This window comes from Columba livia, chromosome 3 (genome assembly GCF_036013475.1).
Source record: "Columba livia isolate bColLiv1 breed racing homer chromosome 3, bColLiv1.pat.W.v2, whole genome shotgun sequence".
Lineage (NCBI taxonomy): Eukaryota > Metazoa > Chordata > Aves > Columbiformes > Columbidae > Columba > Columba livia.
This window is the reverse complement of record NC_088604.1, coordinates 60,593,663-60,619,986: the sequence shown is the minus strand read 5'-3', so window position 1 is coordinate 60,619,986 and position 26,324 is coordinate 60,593,663. Positions and strand designations below refer to the sequence as shown.

Genomic DNA, 26,324 nt, shown 5'->3' with positions numbered 1-26,324 from the left:
TTCAGGAAGTGCTTTATTTTCGGTAGTGAACCAAAGAGCTTGTTGATGCTGGATTGCTGTTGTAAGCAGATTCTGGGCACAAAAGATCCAGAACATCTCAGGATCTGCAGATGACTTTTTGTCTCAGAGCAGTGGCTTGTCTTGCTATGGTCATTAGTGTCTGTACATATAGTGCCTATTGAGTAATAGCCAACACGCTGCAGCAAGATAGACTTTTGAGATACCTACTAAGGTCCTTAAGTGCTCCTAGCTTTTTCAAGGAGAAAGGGTGTTTCAAACCTTCTGCAAAACAGTTTGACTGTTTTGAACAACTACATTGTTTAGGTTACTTAGTGTGTTGAGAGTCCATGTAACAGGGTATGTGCACTGTTAGGTTTTTTTAATTCTTCTGTATAGCACTGTGGTGATAGAATGCTGCAAGAACCTAGAGCATTTTCTGTGTGAAGGTAGGTCTAACTTAGATTGCAAACGTATGATGTTGCATAAGGGAACAATCTAATTCTACTCTTGAATGTTTAGCAAGGGAAGCAAAAGCTTATAACAAAGATCAAATTATGCAAATTTTGCATGCAATAAATGAAATGGACTCCTGATTTCCTTCTAAGAAAAATATAGGAGATGGTTCTCATTTTTTTCCAAGGTCCTTTTCTGTGATATTTACAGATAGACAAATAATAAAGACTTGAAAGTAAAACTAATTGTTGTAGTTTGTGCATGTTATAATAAAATAAGCCCATAAAATCATATAACTTTTAAAATTTAAAGTATTACAAGCTCTGCTTCTATAAGTACCTGTGCGGTGCTATCTGCAGAACTGAAACAAACACTGTAAACATTTCTGTATCAGAAATGTAATGTAGCAGTAAACTCAAATAGGAAACAATTTTGAAGATGGAAACTGGTAGGAAAAGGAAGTAATTATACAGGAAGAACAGAAGGAGAGAGTAATACCGTATCTTCCAGGAATGTCATTTAACAGTTATTTAACAGTACTGCAGTCTAGCACTAATGAACAATTATTTGAGGAAAAGGAGGAAGATAAAAACCTAGGGTTGAAATGCAAAAAAAAATTATTAAAAGTATTCTGTTGTTCACAGTGAATTATTAGTTGAGTTCTGTTCAGGCCTGTAAACTCAGGCCCTGAATGTCTCTTTCTTTCCTTTTGTGTCCTCATGAGTAATAGGCATGATTTCCCAGCCTCACTGTGCCTTTTATGAAAATTCTGTCTTCAGACAGGCATTCACTATATAGTAATTGGTTCTGTTGTTGGAGGAGAAAGGATATATTTTCTCCAAAAATTAGTCCTAAGCTAAGAGTATGACTTGTCAGAGAAGCAGTAATGTGTGATATTGCTCAAAACAGAACTGCAGAGGTCTTTGAAGATGAGACAAAAACTTTCAAATTTGATTTATGCAGAATTAAGTAATGACTGAGAGCTTGGGGCAGAGGCTCTTATAAATCTTTGCAATACAGAGAAGCCATATTCTGTAACCCTCCTTTTAGGTGTAGCATGGGCCTGAATTACTCTGGAGTCATAGTCTAGTGTCATCAAGGTGAAATCAGCTTTTCAGCGTGTATTGCATTAATCTTCTGTGAAATTCAACAAGCTAGTGAGCCCTGTCTTGCTTCAGGAGAGCTCAGGCAGGCTCTGCTGCATCAGCCAGCATCCCCTTTCTGCCCCATGACTTTCTCTGGTTTCAGAAGCCCCCACACCCCTTGGCACCATATCTGTTCCCCCACCTGCCTAGGCTGACCTATCTCCACTAGGATCAGCTGCAGCTAGGAGTGTGGGAAGAAAGAAGGCATGGAAGCAACCTGATTTTAACCACATTGTTTCCTTGGCCCACCTGCTCTCTCAGTCTCGTGAGCAGCATTTTTAGAATGGGGAGGAGGAGTACAACATCAGGCTCTAGAGGAGGTCAGATGCTGCTCCTCTTGGTGTCAGCCAGAGCTTTGGTTAAAATGGTCATGAAAGTCACCAAAATGGGTAAAAGTTAATACAATTTTTAAATGTGTGTGTTTTGAATAGGGAGATCTGAAGTGATCCTATCCTGTAATAATAAGTGCCAACTTTCTCTGAAATTTTCGTCAGAGATTCACGTGAAAGGAGGAGTTAACATTAAATATTTGCAGTGCGGAATTCAAATATTAGCAATGCTCTTTATTCTGTTTCTCTTTAAGTGTAAGCACTTCAGAAACGTATTTTGCCAGTTTTTAGATGGTATTAAAGATAAGTTGTTGGGGGTTTTTTGGTTGTGTGGGGTTTTTTGGTGTGTTTTTTGTTTGTTTGTTTTTGTTTATTTTTAAGTAGTTGTTTGAAGTTAACTGGGTTTCTGCTTTTAGAGAATGTTATCTGAATTTGCTGAAGAAAACAAGAGAAATGCACATTGAGTAAGTGTAAAGAACAGTATGGTTCATCGATGTGGCTGACCATTCTTGGGCTGACCCTATTTTGCAATCTGAGTGTGCAGAAGCTAATAGGAAGAGTAAGCTTTAGCAAAAATCACTACCTTTCTGGTGACAGGCTGACAGTGGTTCTGCCCAAGGCGCTGGTTAGCTAAGCTGGACCGTTGAGCAGAAGGCAAATACTAAAAGAGAGAATGGTACCTCAGAGGTGACATGTCTTACACTTCAGTTGTTCAGAATGTAACTCAAATTGTTGAGTGGGCTCTTTACTCAGTCTTCTCTGGACCTGGGCAACAGAGAGACAGCATCGTGAGGGGTCAGGTAGTCCCAGGAGAAGGGCAGACCATAGTGAGAGTTATCTCTCTGTCCATCTATTCTCCTGGTGAGCTGTTGGCTCCCAAGAAGGGGCAGCAGATATATGTTCCTGTTTTACAAATTAGTCTTGCATTTGGGATATATTTTGTTTTGTAAGGTAGAAGAAGGAGACTTTGCAGTTTTCAGCTGGCCTTGAACTGCTTTTTTTCTGCTGTGTTCTGCTATTTTCTGCCTTACTCTACAAGTCCTTCAAGTTATTTAACTAGTTTAGCATAGAAAAGTATTTCTATAAATGTTCTGGTGGCTCTTGCATTAGTATTTCACATTTATAGGTGTCACTTGTCACACCTATTGTTAGTAATTATCTAAGTGACTGCAGTGTTCCTTGTTGTTGTAATTATTCTAGCTATGATTGTTAAATTTCCTGCTAACATCTTGCTGAACTTTCACCCGTCTTACCAGGAGGTTGTCTTATGGTTACTTGTAGCTGCTGAAAAAATATCTCTCTGGGAGTTTGCACAGCAAAGCTAAACACGCTGTCCGCATTTCCTAGCAAATTATTTGACATCTGAAATGGCAGAAAGCTGTTTTCTTAAGGGAGATGCTTGACATATGAACTGATCTATTTAGGACAGAGATTTTTCATGAGGCTGCATATGCAAATACATAAGGTTTAGAGTGCAATTTAAGGGAGCAGGGGATTTTTTTTGAGTTAGGTAGGCAAGTGCAGAAGAGCAGTTTGGTGAAGATGAGTCCTAGTGTCATAAAAAGCTATTGCAATGTCTGCTCTGACCACCTAGAGGCATTGGGTTTTTTGGTTTTAGTACATGCTTGTGTCCACACAAATCTCTCTTAATTGAAGGCTGGAGTTGCTGTTCTAGAGTATGTGATTATAACAATAAGCCTTTCTTCCACATAAATTATTTGAGCATATAGTTTCTATCTATTTCTGATGGTGATTCACAGTAAGCTGAGATAAAATGAATGCGTGACTAAGGGTACACAATGTTTTAATATGCGAGGAGATATTAGGATATCATATATGTATGTCTTAAGAAAATGAGTTCAAAAGTTTTTTCATCTAGCTTGGTTATTCAAATTATATTAAAGATTTCATCACATGTAGCATGTTAATACTTTCCTTTCTGATTTTTCTCACAGCTGCAAGAGAATCCATCTGGTTAGAAAGAGAAGAGAGAGCCCGGCAACATTATGAAAAACACCTAGAGGAACGCAGAAAGAAGCTAGAAGAGCAGAGATTAAAGGAAGAGAGAAGACGCGCTGCTGTAGAAGAAAAGCGAAGGCAGAGAATAGAAGAAGATAAGGTAAGAATAAATGTCATAGACACTCTTCAGCTTGCTTTTACTATAAGACATGGTACTATTCAACTTTTTCTTTAATTGTTGATGGAAAGGATGCAGCATAAGCCATGATCAGTATGAGAAAGCATGCAAAAAAAAAAAAAAAAAAGATTTTAAGCCTTACTTGCACAAATGCTGCTTCTTAAAGTGCCCTTTAGGAATCAAATGCAGCTAAGTTGAACATGTCTGGGTTATAGAGTATGGCACCGCAGAAACTCATGCAGAAAAATATAAAATGTGTTGGTGTGTTATAGTTATCTGTCAGTTCTTAGCCATTCAGTATAAGGGTAGCTAAATACTAGTTGACCTAACAAAATCTTGAAGACAGTGAGTGTGTAATGAAATATGCTCTTGGCTGATTTCTATAATTAAAGTTTGGAACTACATGCAGTGTGATCCCATGTAAGTCAGCTCATCCTTGTGGGGTTTTTTTGTTTCCTGTCTCTCCCACTGTTCTAGTATTTAGTAGGTGGGAGATACAAGGTGGGGAGTAGCCTTGGGTGTGTTCCTGTAGCAGCTGCCACTGTTTTTCCCTGCAGTTCTGCAGGTCTCAAACAGAGCAAAAATTACAGTTAGTATTTTAATGTATTTATGGTTTAATTACTGCCTAGTCCTGTTCTAGTGTGTGTCTTAGTAGGTAGCACATAAGCTTGAACACAACTCCAAGCTGCCTGCTAGATTTTGTTAATGGAAGGTAGCAGGGTTTGATGAGAAGATTAAGTTAAACACCCAAAAATATCCAAATGTGTTATCCTGTCATACTGAAGGAACGCCATGAAGCTGTTGTACGTCGCACAATTGAAAGAAGCCAGAAGCCAAAACAAAAGCAAAACAGGTGGTCCTGGGGAGGAGCACTGCATAACCGCATTAATAACACAGGTAAAGAGGGAGGCTTGGTCTGCTGGCCAGTTTCCATGCCCTGCCAATTAACTGGAATTTACTTTCGTTCTGTTAGAAGGAAAGATGATTAATTGTACGTTGCATTAAATTCTTTCTTCTTGACCTTACTATTGCTAGCAATACCATGTTTCTGACATTCTTGTGTAGCAAAAAAAGATAACAAGAAATCTAAACAAAGTTAAAACTTGTTTCTGGAGTTGAGTAATTCTGTAACTCTGTTTCACTACAGCTTCTCCCTTCTGCTTTGCTGTTGTGTATGTATGTGTGTGTGCTTCTGCTGTGTCAATCTTGTCATATGAGCTACTATGTGCAAATGCTAAATATCATGGCTTGAAAAATAAATCTGGCGGAAAAGAGATTACCGAGATTAAAGCAAACACAAGGAGAGAAAATTGTTCTTTGTAATAAGCTATCTGTATCTTGCACAGATATTTTGGGAGATAGAATTCCAGTTCTTTCCCTAGAAAAACTTAAAGACGGGCAAATTAAGTTTAAGTGAATTTTAACTATATCCTTTTTCCCCCCCTCAGTTATCTTCTCTAACTTAACCTGCCAATCATTAATGTGTATATGCTCTGTTAAACGTTACTCAAACCCAAAAAAGAGAACTTGTCTTTTATTTCTTTAACCAGAAAGCAATACTTGGAATTCTTCTCTTCTTACTCTAATGTACACATTTCAAAGTGTCCATCAAGGAGGAAAGAAAAAAAAAAAAAAAAAAGTTGAGAAAAGGATCCTCTGAAATCTTTTTCATATGGAAGTTCAATAAACAGTTGTTTTTGTTTTGCTTTTCATAAAAGGTTGCTTTTTTTGCTTAGCTCTGTATAACTTATTTGATTTTTATTTTCTTTCCTGTGAAAAATCATTATCTTGCATTCTATTCCTAGGTTATTTTTTTGAATCATCATTCACCTTTCTCGATTTAGCAGGCCTGGAGCACCACTTCAGAGCTCTGGGTGGTGCTAGAAAACCTGGTACATAATTGCTGTGGTTTGTTGATTCCTTTAGCCATAGCTAGTTCTCAGGAAATGAGATCATCAGTAACTAAACCACCCTCATGTAGTTGCAGTGCATGCTTAACATCATGCTGGTAGATTAGAACTGTTGTTCGTACCAGACTTTTTTCATTGTTCTTATTTTTACTATTGGCAATTACTACTCGCTGACTCTAAAGACTGGGCACACTTCACTGAAGAGTAATATTCTGTCTACTGGAATCCAAGGAGACCCAATTTAAATATTTTGGTCTTATCTAAAATCATTTTGGATACTACATATGTGCAGGGTTTACATTTATTTTGTGCATGAATACAGGCATATGACCAGCTGCACTGGCTGATGTGTTGCTTGTAGATATTTCAATTTTTATTTTATTTTTTTTTTTTTTAAGAACAAAGAAACCAACAATCTTATAGGCCAAATGAAATTCATTACCTCTTCTGCATTTATAGCGTTCATATTGCCGACACTTACACACAAATCCTCATGCTGAATTTCATTCACTTAAATAAAATTCATGGACACAAGAGTAGCATTGGCATGTGGCATGCCAAATCCAAGAGGTGACTTTTTTATATTGTCATTTGTCATTGTCAGAAAGCTGTTTTATGTAGTACATCCTTTATGCCCAATATAGAAACTTTTTGGCTCTACTGATATGCTATACAAATGTAAAGAGATCAAAATTTCCATTCCCACAAATATTGTTCTGACAAAGATCTGTGGCATGTGAAGCCCAAGTATTGTCTCCAGCACCATTTTACACACAGCACTCTTCAATATACCCCATAGATCAATTTGGGATAATCTTGCCAGCCTACAGAGTTCTTGTTCTTAGCTATAATGTTCAGATTTCTCCTTTTAAAACCCCTGAGTTTTATCCCCTTTCCAGGGCCCAGTTTACTGGCTTTATAAACTGAGAGTCATTCTAACATTAGATGAAGTGGACAAATAATCACATGGGGTGGGGGAGAATCTTTCTTCTCCCCAACCAGTAGCAGTGAATCCTATATAGTTTGTAGATCTGGGGAGAGTTGAGGTATTTCTATGAAATACTTCGTATGCAATGAGTATACCTTAATCCACTAGGTCGGAACAGCTACATACAATGTTGATGTACTTGTCATAAATAAACAATTGCAGATAAATTTCAGCAACATCCTCCTTAATGTTGTCACTGTCCTGAGTTTGTATTTGCTTCCAAAACAGTATGTAGACATGTTTTTGCACACACAGAATATGAATCAACAGAGCATTTAGGCATATGCTCAAGCCTTGTTGCATTTCAACATGGTTGAATACTCTGCTGAGTAGTACTGAGGTTCAGCACATGCTAAAATGTAGGCAAAAGCAGAAATGACTCTTCCAACACTTGCCAAATGTCAGATTTCCAAATGGAAACTTGCAATACAGGCCGTGTAGTTGATGCATGTAGCATTTTTCTGAGATAACAGGATATAGGTGACCTGTTCAGCTCATTCCTCCTCTTCTGCCATTGCCAGCAACCTCCACGTGACACAAGCATGTGCACAAAGTGTGTGCAAGAAATAACCATCCCACCCTCAGTGGGGTGCAGATGCTGACTCTGCAGCAGATGCGCAGGCAAATGATGTCATACTGCTCTAAAATGTACAAACCTAAAAGCAAGATAAAACCCTTTAGTGTTATATACCAAGCATGTGCATTACCAAGTAGTGTCTAGTCTTCCATGGAGACTTGTCGTCTTTATCTGCTCAGCTGTGTGCTGTTTTGGATTGACTAATTACAGCTTCATTCACAGCAGGTAGAAAATGATTCTGGGGTGGGAAGTTTAGCACTTATACGTAACTACTGGATTTTTAACTAAATCTTTTAATTCCTTTTGTGCTTAGCCTTGCTTCCCTTGTGTACTAGTCTTCCCTTAATTTTTCAGTATTGTATTGTCACAATACTGACCTTCCCAGTAACAGTGCCTTGTGCACCTTTCATTCAGGAGCAAAGGGCTTTTTTTATCAATAACTTCACATTTCCTAGCATATCGGTCCTTCTCTGAAGCTTTCTGTTCTAAGTCATGAGCAAGATTTTTCTGAGAATGTTGAAAGGAACAAGGAAATATCATCTTGTCTACCAATATCCTCTTGAGATCCTCTATTAAGTCCTTGGATTGCAACCTGATTGAATGATAATCAACGAACAGAATATTTTAGATGTTTGAAACCTAAATGGTGTTGTGCCCAGTCTTTGAGTCACCTGTACAATGTCTGCTGAGAAGTGCATTCTATTTTGAAAGTTCTTACGGTAGAGCAGGAGTGACTTAGTCATGTTTTCCTCCTTCCACTAGTGAGCTAGGAACTTGCACTACTGCATACGGGCTGTCAATTAGCATTATTTCCATTTGTTTTAGATCCAGACAGGAGGTCTGTTTCAACAATGAACCTTTCGAAACATGTTGATCCAGTCATTAACAAGCGGCTCTCCTCCTCATCTGCAACATTACTAAATTCTCCAGACAGAGGTACAGTTTCAAAGGAGAAAAAAAAAAAAAAAAGCAAGAAAGAATGTTCTATATTGATGTATTACTTTGCACATACAGCAAGCTTCTGAAGTCATTTTCTGTACTTCATCTAAGTGGGAGTGAAAAGACTTCAAATGTGAAAAGTAAATAGCTGAACATTTTTTCCTGTGAGAATAAATATTTCTTGGGTTTTTTTTATAACAAGAAAACTTACCTAAACAATCTCACATCAGAAATGATAAAAGTAGTGCTTCTGTCAGGTTTTTAGTAAATGAGGTACAACTATTGAAAGAATACATTGCTCCACAGTGCATGCAATCATGTGTGACCTTTTATTTGCATTAGGTCATTTCGTTGTTATTTTGTTTTCCTTTCTTCTTTGGTAGTAGTTCTTGAATATCTAAGAACATGTTGCATGACGCTTTCAAGTAGTTATTTTATTACCATTTCTCATTATTTTTATTGAAGAGGTACGGATGTTTTTCTTATGGTCTGTTTATTGACTTTTTGTGTCCAGTTACTTTTCAAAGATTACTTTATTTCAGTGTGTGTTTTTGATGTTTACAACTCTGCACAAATGATAAACTATCAAGCTTTCAAAAATTAATGTAGCTGAATTGCTGCCTCTGTTCTGAGGATTTGAGAGATTGAAGCATTGAGCTTAAAGGACTTTTATAGAAGAATGTCTCTTGTATAACTTGTGCAAAGAGCTTTACAGGAAAGTCCTCAGGGAGGGATTTTAGTCCTCTATTGAGAATGATATGTTCTGTCCCATTTCAATCCAGATAAGTGCATGTTTTCAAAATCAGTTTTTAGAATGGAACTTCGATTGTTGCAAAACTGGTAGATTTCATTACTTTTGTGTCTTAACTAAGTGTTGTGTTTTATATGCATGCTTGTATGTGTGTATCTGGATGATTTGATGAGCCATGTTAATCCTAGTGGGCTAACCTAGCTGTAGAGTCTGGCAACTTGTGAAAAATACATTACATTATGAAATAATTTACTCCAAAACTCCAATAATTTTTTCACTCTAGATGTTGAAATCCAGTCCTAATTTTCTTAGCTTTTCAGACGTACATGTATATTTCTTTTTTTCTAGACGGTTGCTGTTGTTTGTCAGGGGATGCTTCTCTAAGCAAGGATCTTGGGGAACTAGAAGGGGAAACAGCAGCAGGCATTAAATATGAAGGATAGTCTCTTATGGACTGTAACTCAGTGTGTGATAGTTTTTGCCACCAATTTCAAGTTCAGAAGTTAGACTGAATAGTAGGCAGTCTGGTGGTGGGGAAAGAGAAGGAATATGGAAGTGATGGCCATATGTCAAAAACTTTAAATGTTGAGGCAGTTTTTGTTTGGCATTTTCATTAAAACAGCACGGAACCATTCAGAAGTCTCTTAAGTCTTTTTCAAACTCCAAGACAGAAAGCAAATCCAAACCCTTTAAATGCCTTCTTTCTTGTGCAAAGCCATATACTTAAATCTAGCTGGGCATGTCTGGAGAAGTGCCACTTGTTTCCCCAGTGGCCTCAACAACTTAAGGCAAACACTTAAAGGGTCAAACTGTCTGCTCCCAATTTCACCTTCCAGAAGGCACCCAGTCACACTGTGGCTGTCATTCACACTCCTACCTGCAAAACAGCAAGTTGGAGATGAGGATGATAAGCTTACCCTAAGTGGCTTACAGCTGTCATCAAGAACGTCTTCTGTTAAGCAGCACCTTTTTTACCACTTGAAGGACAAGTTGGGTTTTTTTTTGGCCCAGCAAAAGACAAAAACTTTCATAAACTAATTGCCTAAAAGATCTGTTAATTCCTTTTCAAGTATATTATTGCTATATAGCTCTTTATCACAGTTTTACGATTGGGCAGCTATAATAGGCTTCTCATTATGCTTTTATGTGATTGGTACAGAGTAGTTGAAACTGTAACAAAATATGAACACGCATATTCAAGTGGAGAAAGCTACTGTAAATGTTGGTAATTGTGGTCTTTAAGGAAAGCTTAGCAGGTAGATAATAACTTTAGATTAGGTGTAAGTTACCCAGTTTTGAAAACTTGCACCATAGTTGTGTTCCTCTTCCTCTCTGCAGGGCTTTTCCTTTCAAACAGGTGATGGTCTTGATCACTAAATTACCCTTGCCACCTCTATAGAAGAAATTCAGGGTCTCTAGTATTGTTTTCTGTTGAAAGAGAATCAAAGCATAGAGTAGCTTTTCCCCATCTACTCCTCACCACATTTGTGACTCTGTATAAGCAAACACCAGTGTTATCAGTGGGAGTCTCCTTGGTGGTGCTCATCAGGAGACCTGTTAAATCCCTGCCTCCCATCTGTTCCTAGAACTAATCAGATGCTGCTGTTTGCTTACTTACAATTTATTCTGCAGCTGCTAAGACAACTTTCCAGTGTTCAGTTGGTATATCCTGAAGATAAATAGAGATGACTGTAATCAATTTACTGTTGCCAGCTCCCTGGGACTTGGTGTGTTTTTCAGTTAGAAGTTAGGGTATAAAGGTTGTCTTTAATTTGTTTAAACTCACCTGCTTGTAGCTGGAGGGTAGAGATACTTGCACAAGCAACCCTATCACAAATATGCTTCTTGTGTGGAAACAAGGAACAAACAGCCCTTAGAGTGATAGCCTAACTCAGCATGAGAAAAACAGATGTAATTTCCCCATGTTTGTCAAATGGTTTAAAGGACTAAATCTTGAAAATATCACTCTAAGACATTAAAAGCAAAAAGTGCAAGGAAAAAATCTACCTCATTTTTTTAAAGTTGATCTTGTTTTGTGATGCTCTTTGTTTTTTATTCAGTTTGCTTCAGTGTGAATTGGACACCAAATTTAAGTTGTTCAAAGCATTTAGGTGTTAGTATTCTTGTACTTGCAACTCATTGGGCAAAAGTTTATTTGGCTGTTCTAGGTTAATGGTGATACTAATGACTGTTAGACTTTACATTTTAAGTGTCAAATATGGTGCTTTCAGGGAGCTGTGTTTTTCGAAAATTCAGTATGTGATGACCTTGATCCACAAAGCTGAGATGTATGTAAATGAGTTCTGATATATACCCCCTTTTAGAGATTTAGGAAGACTTCACTCCAGCCTCCTGGCAAAAATTATTTTGGCACCTCTGAATCAGGCCTGTTGGTTATATGGGGAAGAAAGTTTTTGTTGGTTTTCCTTAGCTCACTGTTAGTGCATATCAGCTGGGTTGCTCCCAAACACTGCCTCAGTGTTGGTAACTGTGGACACACAATTGTTTCCAGTGGGTGATGTGGATATAAGATTCCCCGTGTTAGAGACAAAGATAAGAGCATTAAACCATACTCACCTTTAGGGCAAGTGACATGGGATAGGTGAGACATGGCAATTTAGTGTTGTGGGTCATCAGTCTCTTAGCTGTGTCCTCTTGAGACTACTTCATCTCTGGGGCCTCACCTCTAAGGTCTGTGTCTGGCCCACAGGGCCATATTACATAGTGACATTTACTTGTCAGGTGCCTGCAACTGTACAGATGAGTTCTAGGGGACAGATTGTATGCATAGTACTGATTTATTGGCCTACAATTTCAGAGCTTGCTTTCTGTGGTATGGGTGCAATTTTGTGCAACACTCTTGTTCTTCTGAGAAATTGTATGATCTTTGTCTTAACCTACAGTAGAAGAGTTTCTCCAGACTCAGCCATGCTTGTGCCTATGAGCCTGACCTAGTAAAGCCTGAGACCACAAAAAAAGAATTTGTTGTCTTTCAAGAGTAGCTTTGAACATTAATCACACTGAGCACGATGCCTGAAGAAGAAAGGAAGCAAAGAGTTTACAATTATTGCATGCAGTTTAATGGTAGCTCTGTGCTTTTTCTTCATTGTTAAATTACAAGCTTAATGATAATGCGTGTGCTATAATGGAGGTCTCTGTAGGGTATTTTGTGTCTCTGTGTAATCTGTACCAACACAGAATGGAACTATTAATCACAGAGAGCTCTGGCAGTAGTACATTGTGTAAGGACACTTACCCAGAGAGCCTGCTGGGTTTGAGAATCCTATATTTCTATAGAAATGCCCCTTATTGAGTTAGCAGAATTTAGGAGAGCAATTTGAGAAGTGAAAAACAGCATTGAGGACAGATTAGGCAATTACATTTTCATAGGGTGAGATTGAGATTGGCCCTTCTTTTCATGGGGCTCAGCATGGAGTAGATTAAAGACAGATTCAGAGTTTATGGCTATTAAAAATGATGGATCTCTACCTTGAAAAATGCAAATTAATCTCAAGTTTATTACAGCCTGTCACTTCAATGAATGTTTTAGAGACTGAGCCCCGTAAATTCCAGATGCAGTTTTGTTGCTGTAGACACCAAGCTAAGGCTAATGAATGCCGAGATGTGAGAAGACCCGAATTCACTTATAACATCAAGATTACTGCTGTGGTCCAAGATTTTTATAATGAACTACTGTGGGAACTAGTTGAATGTTTTGGTTTGTGATGCTCATTATAATACAATATGTTGCATCAGAATATAAAAGAAATGTCTAGTTTGATATAAAATATAACTTTAAGGTCTTTTTTGGTTTTACTTCACCATGATCAATGTTTAAACAGTATTTAAAAAGAAAAAAAAAAAAAAGTAAAGAAATTTCACAAGGCAAAAGGAATATATTGACAAGCTAAATTTGCATTAGGCAATACTGGGAAAAGCAAGGCAAGGGTCAATGCAGCCAGGTCAATGTGTAGTACGTTTTCAAAACAGGCTAGTAGTGCAAAAAGTTGGCTCTTTTACTGTTGTAAATTGAAAATTATCATTAGCATTTTTTTTAACAAAGAATTAATGATCAAATGTACTTACTGTATTCTGTGGCTTCATGTATCACTGAGATGACTGTAGCTGCTGAGCTTGGTATCTGTAGGCGAAGCACTTGTAACCTTTTGTGGTGTTTTTACAAAACCTCTTTCTTTGACTCGATTCTCTGTAAGAAACTTTTCTTTCTTTCTAGCTAGACTGGCAGACCATGGACGGTGTTTTAGTAATTCATCTATCTTGTAATTAGAAGACGAAATACTTTGTGTGGGAAGAACTTGGGACCTGAACAACTCTGTCAAAGTCTATACGTAGGAGTGGCAACTGCTCTCCTAGTGCAGAAGTTATCATATCATTCCTAATAGGGAATGTGGCATATGTGCACATAAATATCAATATTTATTTCGTAACAATTTGCTGTTATGCCACAGGCAGTACACAAATTAAACGTTGAGATATGTGCATTCCTATAGGAATTCCTACTGAAATGGAGTCAGAATAAAATGCAAAACACTGAATGATTGTATGTTTTTGATCTCTGAAGGACAGTGTCAAGATTTTCCTGGTATGTAGTAGTGAGAAGATAATACTAATGCTTCTGCAACATGTAGTTAATCGTGTGTTTGAACTAACATCTTGCTTGTATGGTGCATGTTCAGCTCGCCGCCTACAGCTCAGTCCATGGGAGAGCAGCATCGTTAGCAGGCTTCTGACGCCCACTCACTCATTCCTGGCCCGAAGTAAAAGCACGGCTGCATTGTCTGGAGATGCAGGTAAACCTGTGAGAACAGAGGCTTTATGTCTCAGCCACTTGTTTTTCCAGATTCCCTGTGGTATGCTGTAAAGTTATTGATCTAATTATGAGTGTACTGTAGCATCCCAGAATGAGCTTGAATGTCAATGATTGCCTTGTGTGACAGCATGAAAGCTTGTTTGTACACTTGTTCACTGTGCCTCTTTCTCCCACCACCTTTCTTAATTTCTTTTGCCTCGTCATTAATGCAATAAATCAATGCAGCACACACAGGTCAACAATGCCACGCTGTCCGTGGCTGTTTAAGGAAATACCCACAGTGCTGTAAAGAGCTGATTCAGCACACCCCGTGCTTAGGCTGTGAGCTGCTTCCTGCAAAAAACAGTTTCACTCTGTACCAGAGAAATTCCCACGTTGGAACACATTAGACTTGCAGAGAGATAAGCTCTGTTTGCAGTGGATATAATAGCACATGAAGTTAAATGTGCAGGTTTAATGAGGTTACAGTAATTATAAAGTTCTCTGATGTACTCCCAAGGGGAAAACTGCTGTGTAGAAATGTGAAAATTTTGCTAGGTGGTAACTTAAAGTCCAGGCAAAACTGTATTCCAAAGACTACTAGGCCATACTTCCTTATAGCGTGCTTTAGGCGGGTGACAGCTGCCTCTTCTTTTATAGTAATTTTTTTATGGTCGTGCATGTGGGACTTTACCATTACAATAGTATGTTGCTGTACATGCTGAATGTTTAAGTCTAGGCAGGTCTTTCCTGTCTGATATGGACAGGATTTTTATTCTAATTAAAGGATGTAGAACGTAAGAAGGAATAGAGATCTACTAAGATTACTTTTAAAGAAGCTTGCACTTAAGAACTCTTATAACTAATTAGGCTACAGTATATTTCCGCAAGGGTAGTGCTGTAGGAGCACAAATGTGGCTGATATTTTGCAAACAGTGAATTAACAAGTGCAAAATTCCTTTTCACTATTCACAAACAAAGCTTGTAAAATGAATACTTAATGTTATCTAGCCAGCAGGTTATTGGAAATTCAGCTCTTCATTGAGGAATAGTTCAGAAAGCAGTGACTTAATTTTGTGACCGGTTACTGGAGCAAGCATGAAGATTTTTTTTTTTTTGGTGTGTGACTGCTATTGCTTATGTTGTGCAATGAGCTCTAAACTGAGTAGAATATTGAGAAAGATGGCAAATAGCAGGAATGATTGATTTGTTGGTCGTCAGTCTGAGGTAATTCCCCTGAAGTGCCTTCTCTGTGCCAACTGGAACTGTACCACCCAGAAGAATGATCCAACTGCTCATTGGTTTACAGGTATTATTCTTTGAGAGCAATAACTGCAGTCCTTTTGTGCAGGGCACTTCCTGGAGATTAATGATCAGGTGGTGGTAATGGCCCACAGCTGTGCTCTGAGCATTCAGCTCATCCCAACCGGTCATTATTCTCTGGAAAATTACCCTGCCCTTTGGCTGTAAAGACAAATTACAACGCAAAAAATCGAAATTAATATGGATTCATGTCCTCAAATTTTAAGTGAGCTATTAGGGACATCCAGCATAAGAGTATGTCTGGATCTTTATCTAAATAACTTTGCGAAACCAAAATGTTTTTTAAATGACTAAAAGCTTCTCTGAATAGATGTAATCCTGTTGATACAGGCGTCACTGAGAGTGCTTCCTAAAGCATTGTTTGGCAACATCTCAAATGGAAATGAACTGCTTCTCTTTTAATACTTATGATGTCATCCTTGGTGATAACCAGATAATTGGTGTGCAGCAAGACAATTGATTCACAGAGGGTGGGAACCACACGAATTATAAGCTGTTTAAAACATATGTTGTGCCACTTCCTCCTGTCTGGTTTAGATATGCTTAACAACAAAAAACCACAACAAACAAACAGAACAAATAATGACAAAAAAGCCCTGTTTTCTTGTTTCTTGATTTTTTTTTTAAGTCAGTCATCTTATAATATCTCATTAAACATACACTCCTCTAAATGATAAAGCAAACATGAGTGCCCTTGCTGTAACACTTACATGAGACTCTCTTAATATTAATCTCTCAGTGCAGGAGAATTTGCAGTGTTAATACTGTTAAGTCTATGAGCTCTTCCTGTAGCAGCAGCTGTACTGTTCTAAGACTGGAAGAATTAACTATATGTAGAACTGCATTCTCTCAAGTGTGCTCAGAGAGGGATCTACAGGCAAGGAAACTGAGGATGTAATTCTCTTTTCCTTAAAAAAAAACCCAACAGAAACAAACAAACAAAAACCCCACAAACAAACAGACAAAAAACCAAAACACAAACAAAATAAAACAAAAAACAATAACAACAAAACAAAAAGGGGAGAGGAATAGGAAAGATACCATGTAGAAGCTCTGCTTTTCCTTCAAGTAACATACTGAAAAATAATTATGCTAAGACTATATTAAATGACCAGGAAACACGAACAGGAGCAGACAAATACAACTCTGCAATAATAACATTGTTTTCCCCAGCCTTCTCCTTCAGTTAAATCAAGAGAAAGTCCAAGAGAGCTTTGCTGCAGGAAGTACCTCATTATACATTTTACAGTGTTACAGTTCTCTTTGAATATGTGATCACAACACCATATACATGATAACCTGCCATTGGCAGGAAATCTTTCGGTAATCATCTTTGTCCTTGTGCAAACTGAGCCATCCTGATTACTTGTACAAATATTAATTTCCAAGCTGATTTGTTGTTGTGAGTCTGCTTTCTGAAATGGGTAAAATAGTTTCCTGTTGAGAAAGTACTCAAGTCAGGTGTTATTCTGGTGTTATCAAGAAATATTGAAAGTTCTTAAATGGATGGGCTTCAAATATTCCTAAAAGAGGGATTTAAAAAAAAAAAACACATCACGTGCTAAAAATTGTAGACAGCAATTTCATTTCTTTCCTAGATGAAACTGTTTTGTGTTGTTAATGTGTTTTGATCTTTGTGTATGTCTCCTTTCATTTTCCTCTGCTTCCAAGACCAATTAATAGACATTTTGATTTTACTTTGTTTTCTATTCTGAATGTGATTGAAACTCATGTCAATGCATATACTAAGCTAGCCAGTCAGACCAGTCATTGTGTCCACTGCTTTTCCAGAACCACCAGTTGTATAAAAACTTAACAGAAAAACTGTTACTTTCTACTACCTGGTTATGCGGCGTACTTAATTTATTTAAAAGAAATTATTAGTTTACAAAATGGAAAAGTACACAAGTGCCTATTGAAATTGTATCATTGCTATATGCGTGGACAAACTAAAGTATCAAATGATGGTTCTGACTTGAGAATTAGTCATTCCTCTTTGTATTAATACCTTCTTTCTTTTCTGTCTTTCTCTGTTGTTTCTGTTCCTGCTGGCTTTCCTCTGTCTATTCTCCAATGCTGCTCTGTAATTAAAATTAATAAATAACAAAACCAACCAACACCGTAGTTATCCCCATTTGTCCCCGTTCAGCATCTTGCAGCCCCATCAGTCCTCTGTCCTACAAGGCCATGAGCTGCAGGAATTCAGGAGACCGAGCAAAACTTTATGCCTCTACCGATGCTGTTGGACGCAGGAGAACAACGCATCTTGCAGGGGTAAGTGCACCGGTCGTATGTAAGCTGCTGCCTTGTGCCCTGACCACCTGCTTGCATTGCTTGTTAGGCCAGGAGTAGTTGCAAGTATACTTGATTAATTCTGATCTTCCCCCCTGTGCTGTCCCCACCCTCTTCATTTTCACAGTATCACAGTATGTTTGGGATTGGAAGGGATCTCAAAAGATCTTCTAGTCCAATCCCCCTGCTGGAGCAGGAACGCCTAGGTGAGGTCGCACAGGAACATGTCCGGGCGGGTTTTGAATGTTTCCAGAGAAGGAGACTTCACAACCTCCCTGGGCAGCCTGTTCCAGTGCTCTGTCACCCTCACTGAGAAGTTTTTTCTCAAATTTAAGTGGAACCTCTTGTGTTCCAGCTTGATCCCATTACCCCTTGTCCTATCATTGTTTGCCACCGAGAAGAGCCTGGCTCCATCCTCGTGGCACTCACCCTTTATAAACATTAATAAGGTCACCCCTCAGTCTCTTCTTCTCCAAACTGAAGAGACCCAGCTCCCTCAGCCTTTCTTCATAAGGGAGATGCTCCACTCCCTTAATCATCTTTGTTGCCCTATGCTGGACCCTCTCCAACATTTCCCTGTCATTCTTGAACTGAGGGGCCCAGAACTGGACACAATATTCCAGATGTGGTCTCACCAGGGCAGAGTAGAGGGGAAGGAGGACCTCTCTCGGTCTACTAGCCACCCCCCTTCTAATACACCCCAGGATGCCATTGGCCTTCCTGGCCACAAGGGCACAGTGCTGGCTCATGGTCATCCTGTTGTCCACCAGGACCCCCATAGTTTTCATAGTTGGCTGGATTTTAACTGAAGTATCACTACGTGGTCACAGGGCCTGATTATTCACCAAAGAATGCACACAGAAAAACACCCATGTTTGCAGAGTGGCTGCTTTGTCGTCTCGTGAGGCACAGAGGCAGTCACAGTGTGTGCCTAAGAGACCAGGCTAGTAAACTTTTCCCCATAGAGAAGGAAGAGGCTGGTTTAGGAACATGGTTTTGTAAGTGAAGCTTTCCACAGATGCCCTGTTTGTTCTGAATGATTTGGTAGCAGGTCTGTGACTGACCTGAGCTTTCAGGGAAAATCAGAACAGTATGATACAGGCAGACTAAATTCATGTTGGCTGTGTTCCAATCCAATAGGATGCAGTCAGCTTCAGCTCAGATACGATTTGCTGGACCTGAGCAGTTATGTTTTTCCTTGTACTGTACAGCCTGAGTTTGTTTAGAGTGCAAATGAGGTAATCTCTGCAAATGATTGTGTGAGAGGGGCTTGCGTTTTCATTTGGCCTGATGGGCAAAATATCAAGAGGCAGTGCTGCTATTGACATTCTTGTTAGAAGCAGTGTTAATGAAAGTCATATGAATTATAGCCACTACTTAATCTTTCAGGCAGATGGTAGTATATTGAATTTTAAGTTAAGGCACAGCATCGGGATGTATCTGTAGAGAAATCTCATAGTATGCACAAAAGTGTCTTGCAATCTCCAGGTCTATCAGTTTAGCATCTCTTGGGTTTTCTCATTGCAAATGTTTTTGTGTTTGGTTTTGTTTTTAATTACAAAGAAGAAAAGTTGCTACATTTTGGTGAAAGAGACAGTGTAAATATGTTTATACAAAATGACTGAGTTAAGAGCTGTTTCTGGTAGCCTGTGTGGTGTGGAGTATCTTACTTTTTCTGTTAACTTTTATAAGAGTTCAGTGTTTTGCTTATATTAAGATAAAAATTCTGATGCTCTATTTTTGAGACAAACAAAGTAGATCCAATATAGAGTTGTTGCTAGTAAGCCAAAATTATTTTTTATTGCAATGTGTTTATTCTGGCTGTGTATGCTTTGATAACTCAGATTGTCATCATATTAATCAGTAAATATCTGGTAAGTTATGCTGCCAAAGAACAGGCTAATTATTCTTGAGTAATGATTTCAGGATCAAGACTTTAATGACCCCAAAGAGCCTGTTGGATTTATGAAGATAAACAAAGGGCTTATGTGCTCATGAAGTTATTTTCAGTTTTTATTTTTCAGTTGTTAGCTTGGTTTTCAGTTCAGGAGACGAGCATTGCAGAGCTCTGGGCTGGTGAGGCTCTAAAGCAGCATGGAACAGGCACTGCAGGGATTTGTGCTTAAGCCCCAGCCCAAGGAGTGAGTAGCAGCCCCTCTGCATCGCGCCCACTCAGTGGCAGCTCAGTGACCTCTCCAGTGTTTCCGTTCTTCAGACTCCCAGAGTCTGAGCTCATTATTCCAAAGACCTTCAGTAGTTCATCTTCCATTTTCACCTAAGTGGAGGAAGTATATGTTTTCTAAGTTCTGATACATCCCTTTAAATCAACACTTCTGTGAATTCATACTAGAGCTATAATGGAAATATTTTAAAAACTAAAATCCAGAGAAGAGAAATAAAGAAGGAAAAAGAGGAAATTGCTACCATGTATTAAGAATCAATGGCAAAAAAAGCATGTGCTGTGGAATTACCCAAGAAAAAAAGGATAGCTGTTGTACCACATCTGAGGGCATCCGAGGTACACACATCTAAGCACAAAAGCAGAAAGCTTGTGCTGAATAGGGACTGTGACTAGGTGTGAGCTTAGGGGAGTGTGTGTGTGGCAGGAAGAGTGTTTTGCTCTTTGTTCAAATGAAATCCAGGGTTTATGGGGAGTAGCAGAAGGTACAATATGGTAATCAGCAAAGATTTAACCTTAAAAGGTCATTTTTTCCCATGTGAAAATAAGCCTCTGCAAACTAGCCCATTACATCCTAAGAGAGTCAAAAGCATGATTAAGAAGGATTCTTGTTGTAAAGTGGATATTTACTGACAAAGATGGTAGCAGATTACAGGAGCACTTGCTAAACAGGCTGTAGAAATGACAGACTCAGCACAGCTTTTTCTCAGCCACATCCTTAACTGAGCTTGCTTTGCTTTCTTTAGCCGTGTGAACTCTGGCTTGACTTTTGTCTTTTTGTTTGCTGAACTATAGACTGACAAAAAGGAAAAGGAGAGAGACCATTTGTCATCCAGCCTCTCAGCCAACTTTAAAGGAGGTCACTTTTCTTCCAACCCCAAAGCTAGATCACCAGCTCCCTCTCCAGTTTGGTAAGCCAAGTACATGCTTAGCTGGGGGTTGAGCTGTAGACAGCTCTGAATGTTCTATTAATTAAATGTGAAACAGTGCAAACTTATTTGGTGATGTAGATGTTTTCTTTCTGCAATAACGGAAAGATAGTCTTGCTTTTAGAAAAATATTACTGCTGCTTTGAGGAAGGGGGGAGGAGGATGAGGATGCCTGGTTTCTTCCCTCTTAGCTTGGCTCAGTTCTCACACATGTGGAGAGCTGCAAAGAGAAGCTTTTTGCATGGAATCTAATTGGTTGCTCTAAAAGTCCTGCTTGATAGCAGAGAAAGAGAGATGTTTTTAAATTTTTAGCTATTATAGTTGTAGGAGTGATATGTAGGTGGTGTACAGCACAGCGTGTCTGATTGTGATTATCATTCTTTGGTTACACAGGCACGCATCCAAGTCTTTGCCTTTTTTGCCTGGCACACCCAGGCAGGTAACTTCCCCACCTGGTTCCTCCAAAGTTTCCTCTGCTCAGGCACGTCCTCCTTCCCCTGGCAACATTCGGCCGGTCAAAAAAGAGGCCAAACCAGAGGGTGAGAAGAACAGACCAGAAAAGGAGGCTGAAAAGGCCAACGAGGAGAGGACAGAAGAGAGTAAAGGAACTTCAGCAGGTGCCAGAGAATCTGCAAGTCAGGAAGAGCCCACTGTCCAGGCAGAGCTTGCTCAAGGTAAGGAGAGACCCTCCTTCAGACATTTCTTAACCCAAAGGTCTCATGTTCTTCCCTCCCTTTCTCTGAAACAATGTATCTTTTGGTAGTTTTCTATCAAATGTTGGTCTAAATTCTTCAGAACGTTCCTGCAGGTGTACATTCATTATGAGGAAAGTGTAAACGGATTGAAGCCCTCCTGCTTTTAACAGTCAAAACAACATCCAGACCTGCCTCACACAGTGTGGCTTCACAGCCCTATTCTCTGCCCTTTTGGACAGGGATTTTGTCTCTCGCATCACAACATGGCTGCTTTTTGAATTGTTGAAGTAGAATAATAATCATCTGAAGACTTATGGTACAGGAAGCCATTGCATAAGCTAGTGTGAGCAGTGACAATGTCCAGCTCTGCTAGACACTCAGTACAGTTGTGCCGACACTACTACCAGTTTACCTGTAATATTGCAAGAGTACCACATCATGGGAGAGATTAGCAGGAAAAAGTGAAATGCAGAGGAGAACCAAGGAGAAGAGTAAAGAGGAGTAGGAAGAATTTTTCAGGGAAAACGAGTTTAAAAAAAAAACAAAACAAAACAAAAAAAAACACAAAGAACAAAACAAAAATAAAACACAAAACAAGCCAAACAACCAAAACCAACCAACCAATCACCACCAACAAACAAAAACCCCACACCAAACCATACCAACTCTGAAAAGCAGAAAAGGATGTACATGCAAAATAATTATCATAAAGTGTAGGACAGACAAAAGGTAAACCTGAAAATGAAGAATGTAGGTTCACTCTAGCAGATATTTGAGTCAGTTGTAAACATGGCATAAACTGTCTTGCTGATGGGATAGAATGACTATTGTGGCCCCTGAGATTCCCAGCACGTGTTACTTAGGATTCTGAATTTAAAATTCAGAGATTCCCCTGTGATTATCCTTCAGAAAACAGTTTTAAATATTAATAATCCTGCATTTAGCCGCAAGATGTGTAGTTAAGGGTTGTTCTTCTGCAAGACAACCTGATGTGAATTGATTTCTTTTGTTCTGATAAGTTATATTACAGTAGTTCCTGTCTGCTACCCAAGCTAGAGATTTACAATAATAAATGGATGCATCTGTTGGCTGTGGGCAGGTAAAGAAGATAAGAGATAATTGCTATGTTAGCATGAGTTTTCAGTGCTTTTCTGATAGCCTTTTGCCTGCTTTCTTTTAAGGAGAAAGCTTCCTTTTAAAAGGGCTTCAGGGATACTGCTGAGATAACTTTGCAAATGTTTACAAGTTGTAGTTCACCAGTACAAGGTGCAGACCAGCAAAACATAGTCATGTTTGTTTGACGGTTTAGCTCAGGAGGAAGAGAGGTTCAACTTCATTGCAGATTCAGTCGATATTGGAGTTTGTGACAAGGTCACTTAGTATGGAGACAGGTTATGTGTGATAGAGATTCAAAAGCGAAGTATTTTTTATTCATAGCAAAGAAACAAGTAGTAGAGTGAGGCAAAAGAGAAGGATACTAGGATACTGTAGTCAAAATGGTAAGCAGCACTTCAAACTGGAGGTCTTTTGATGAAGCCAGAGGAAATGATCCCTGGGACCAAAGACTGAGACATTGCACTGAACATTTTACATGTGAGGTTAGAGGACAGGCTGTGTATGCAGATGAAGGCCCAAAGTGCCAGAGCTTAGCCACTGCTTGAATGCAAGAATCTAGAGAGGGGCAAGTGTAGCATTTGGGGCTACAGGCACATTGCTAATTCTCCTAGGTCTGCATTGCAGATTAACATAGTTGATTTCTGCCAGTTACCTGAACTGGCCAGTAACCTCTCTAGCTCCGCTACCTGCTGGCTGTGTGGTCACAGGAGCCAGGAGATCAGCTGGTAGTGATCACTGACGGAGGTTTTCAAGCTTGTGCAGGCAAATCTCACATGACTTTACTAGTATCAGTGCGGTTTTTAAAGGTATTTTGGGTGTGCCTGTGCAAGTTGTTATCTTTTCTGACAGTGGGGCAGGTGTGCATTCAACAGGCTACTTGTTTCTCTGCCAGCTTCAGCACCTGAGGCAAGAAGTGAGCCCCAAGCAGCACAAAGCTCCACTCGCTTCAGGAGTGACAGCCATGCCTCGGTCCATATTAGTAAATTACAAAGGGCTAAGGTGTAGGAATGCTGTAATTTATACTGTTTAACTATTACAGAGGCGCTCTCCTATGTTTCTGATCCAGGCTGTAACTGCAGCCCAACATTTTCTTACTTTCTGTCCCCAAGGCTGCTAAGAGCGCAGCTCTAAAGGGCTCCCAAGCTTTACGATGATTAGATTACTTACCTTTTTATGTTTGACCATTCCAGAGTTTTTTGAGTTCTTGGAAGTTAGCCCAGACCTGGACTGTTCCCTTGGGGTGGACTGAATACCTGTTTTGTAATGTGAGAGTAGAGTGTTCTGGCTGAGCCTAAACTATGCCCATTCACCCTAGGGTGAGAAAACAGGCCCTGGCACTCTTTAAATTACTGGTGTACGTGTATCATTTGAATTCAAGGTGGAAGCCCTGAAGCAGCTGTAGAAAGACCTGCATAGTTTTTCCTTTATAGAAGAAGAGAGCAGAGAGGTCAGGAGATGAGCGTTCAGCGCAGAGAAAGCAGCTGAATTTGTGTTTGTATACACGAGGTGTAGGAGGGGGAATCAGGGAGGAAACCCCTCTTGGAAGTTGTTAGTGAGGTGTGGAAAATGCTGTAACAAGCCAGAGGTTGGTTAAAAAGGTAAATTTAAAGTCATCAGGAACAGCCAGGAGGTGATTTATTTTAAATGTATGTTCCTAGATTGGAATCTGGTTCCATTGGCAGTTCAAAGTCTTCCCTGTCCACGTTTGTCTGTGTTACCAGATGTGATTACCCTGGGAATGCTGCTTTCAGTTAACTTGTGTGTGGGTGATGGTCCCTGGCCTCCAGAGAAAGAAACACAGTTGAGGTGCTCTGTACCTGTGCTGGAGAGTGCCAGGCAAACTTACAGAAATGTGAACTAGTGTTTTACTTGAGAAAAACCTGTAACATGTTGTCTACCAGGCGACCCAATCTGGTCCTGAATAAAGAACTTACCTGAAGACACTATGAAGGTTTGAACATAAGCCATAGTTCACCAGTAGTGGCATGGCTGGTTAAGAGGCTGTGTTCTGGTTCCATGAGTTGCCTCAGGTTGGAGTAACTGCAAAATTTATGATGGTTTGTGTCCTACCCTTACTGCAGATCACTTCAGGCAGTTGATATTTGAGATCACCAAGTCACCAAAAGTTACTGGTTTATCACCAAAGAGTCTGGCTCTGCTCTTCAAATGTAGACCACCAGACAGAAGAAAATATAACATCACAATGTCTCATCTCTGCTCTCCATACAGAATAGGGAAAACTTAAGAAATGTGATGGTAGGAACTTGCTGAGTCAGCATAACTCCGGATGAACAGCTGTCAGCATTTATTCTTCTGACAGAGGAGTTGGCTTAAATTTTCAGCTGCGGCTGTTTACATGTATCCTGTAAAAATGAAATTCCCTTAGGGAACATGAACCCCTAGCATCTAGAAATTTGTTCTTCCTCTGAATCGTTGGTAAAACCACGCAAGCTTGAATATATTTTATAGAGTATTTGAAACTATTTTCTATTCCTTGTAAGAGAGTGTCATCTTGGCTACTGTGTCTGTACAAATTACTTCTCCTTCCCATCTTTTTCAGCAGCCAACCCGTCCCTGCCTCCTGCTCCTCCAGCTATTTCCTCACCCCCAGTCCCCCCAAAGACCTCTGCAGGTACAACTGACCCCGAAGAAGCAACAAGGCTGCTGACTGAGAAGAGGCGCCTTGCCCGTGAGCAGCGGGAACGGGAGGAGCAAGAAAGGAGAGAGAGAGAAGAGCTTGAAAGGTGATTCTAGACCTCTGGAGTGGAAAAGAGATGTTTTCAGCAGCCTCCTAGCAGCCTATTGTGTGTATTCTGTTGTTTTATTGTGATATGTAAATCATAGTATTGAAGTGCAGGAGGCACAAATTCCTCCCCAAAACCAAATTGTCCTGTTGGGGCTTTTCATAGGTACAACTTATGCCTAAACAGATCTGTAATGTTAAAACTTATCTTAATAATGCTTTAAAAATAGGATGAGAAAGCAGATACTTGCTGTAGTGATTCTTTGTTTTCTCAGAGATTTCCAAAGCTATACTTGTTTATTCCAGCTAGGGAACTATGCACAACTGTTTTCAACTTTGTGATTGGGACAATGTTGCTTACTTGAAATTGTAAGATCTCTACCATGGGTGGTGTTTAGTTCTCCAACAGCTGTTACTTAAAACGCTTTATTTTCTCATTTAAAATCAAGATCCCCAACAGTTTTGGCAACTACCTGATGTTGCATCTCACTTTCTAGTAGAATACTATTTCGATACTTAAGACTCTGGCAGTAACATGAGTTAAACCCCTTCTCAGAGGGATGCCATGCCGCTGGAATTTGTTGGAGTTTTTTAACATCATCACTGAACACAGGAACAAGGCAGAGCCAGTTAGAATAGTCTGGCTTGCCACAAGGCTCACAGCATGGCCCCCCTCAAAAGGGGTTTTGAAGAAAACAAGCTGCTGTGGCATAGGAGTAATATAGAGAATAAATACTAAGGCTGAAAGATGGAAAACAAAAGGTAAAGAATAATCCATTTTCACCGTTAAAGGAGTTTTCAGCTTCTGTTCAGTGCCTTCATATATGAGCTTGAAAGGAGTTGTGGTCAGTGAGGTCTTTAGTGAGATAAAGGAGTTGTGAAGAGTTTCAGATGAACCTTATGTTGCTGAGATACAAAATGGAAGTTGAGTTTCAATACTACTATGCATAAAGGAATGCGTACAAGGAAATAGTCCTAGCTTATCTCATGTGTTGGTCTCTGGGCTAA

The 26,324-nt window shown here is 39.4% G+C and overlaps 1 protein-coding gene across 22 annotated transcripts in view; it reads left to right on the top strand.

Annotated features, from left to right (window-relative positions):
• Positions 1–26,324, top strand: part of MAP7 (microtubule associated protein 7) — a 119,513-nt gene that overhangs the window by 79,304 nt on the left and 13,885 nt on the right. For 5 of the 22 annotated variants that reach the window (XM_065057111.1, XM_065057095.1, XM_065057101.1 and 2 more), the window contains 9 exons: positions 3,883–4,046; positions 4,850–4,961; positions 5,870–5,956; positions 8,365–8,475; positions 13,927–14,040; positions 17,488–17,636; positions 20,629–20,744; positions 21,156–21,436; positions 25,134–25,317. In XM_065057111.1, the coding sequence (XP_064913183.1) occupies positions 3,883–4,046; positions 4,850–4,961; positions 5,870–5,956; positions 8,365–8,475; positions 13,927–14,040; positions 17,488–17,636; positions 20,629–20,744; positions 21,156–21,436; positions 25,134–25,317 (1,318 nt within the window). The remainder of the gene's footprint in view (positions 1–3,882; positions 4,047–4,849; positions 4,962–5,869; positions 5,957–8,364; positions 8,476–13,926; positions 14,041–17,487; positions 17,637–20,628; positions 20,745–21,155; positions 21,437–25,133; positions 25,318–26,324) is intronic. The other 17 variants (XM_065057114.1, XM_065057104.1, XM_065057107.1 and 14 more) reach the window with 9 other exon arrangements.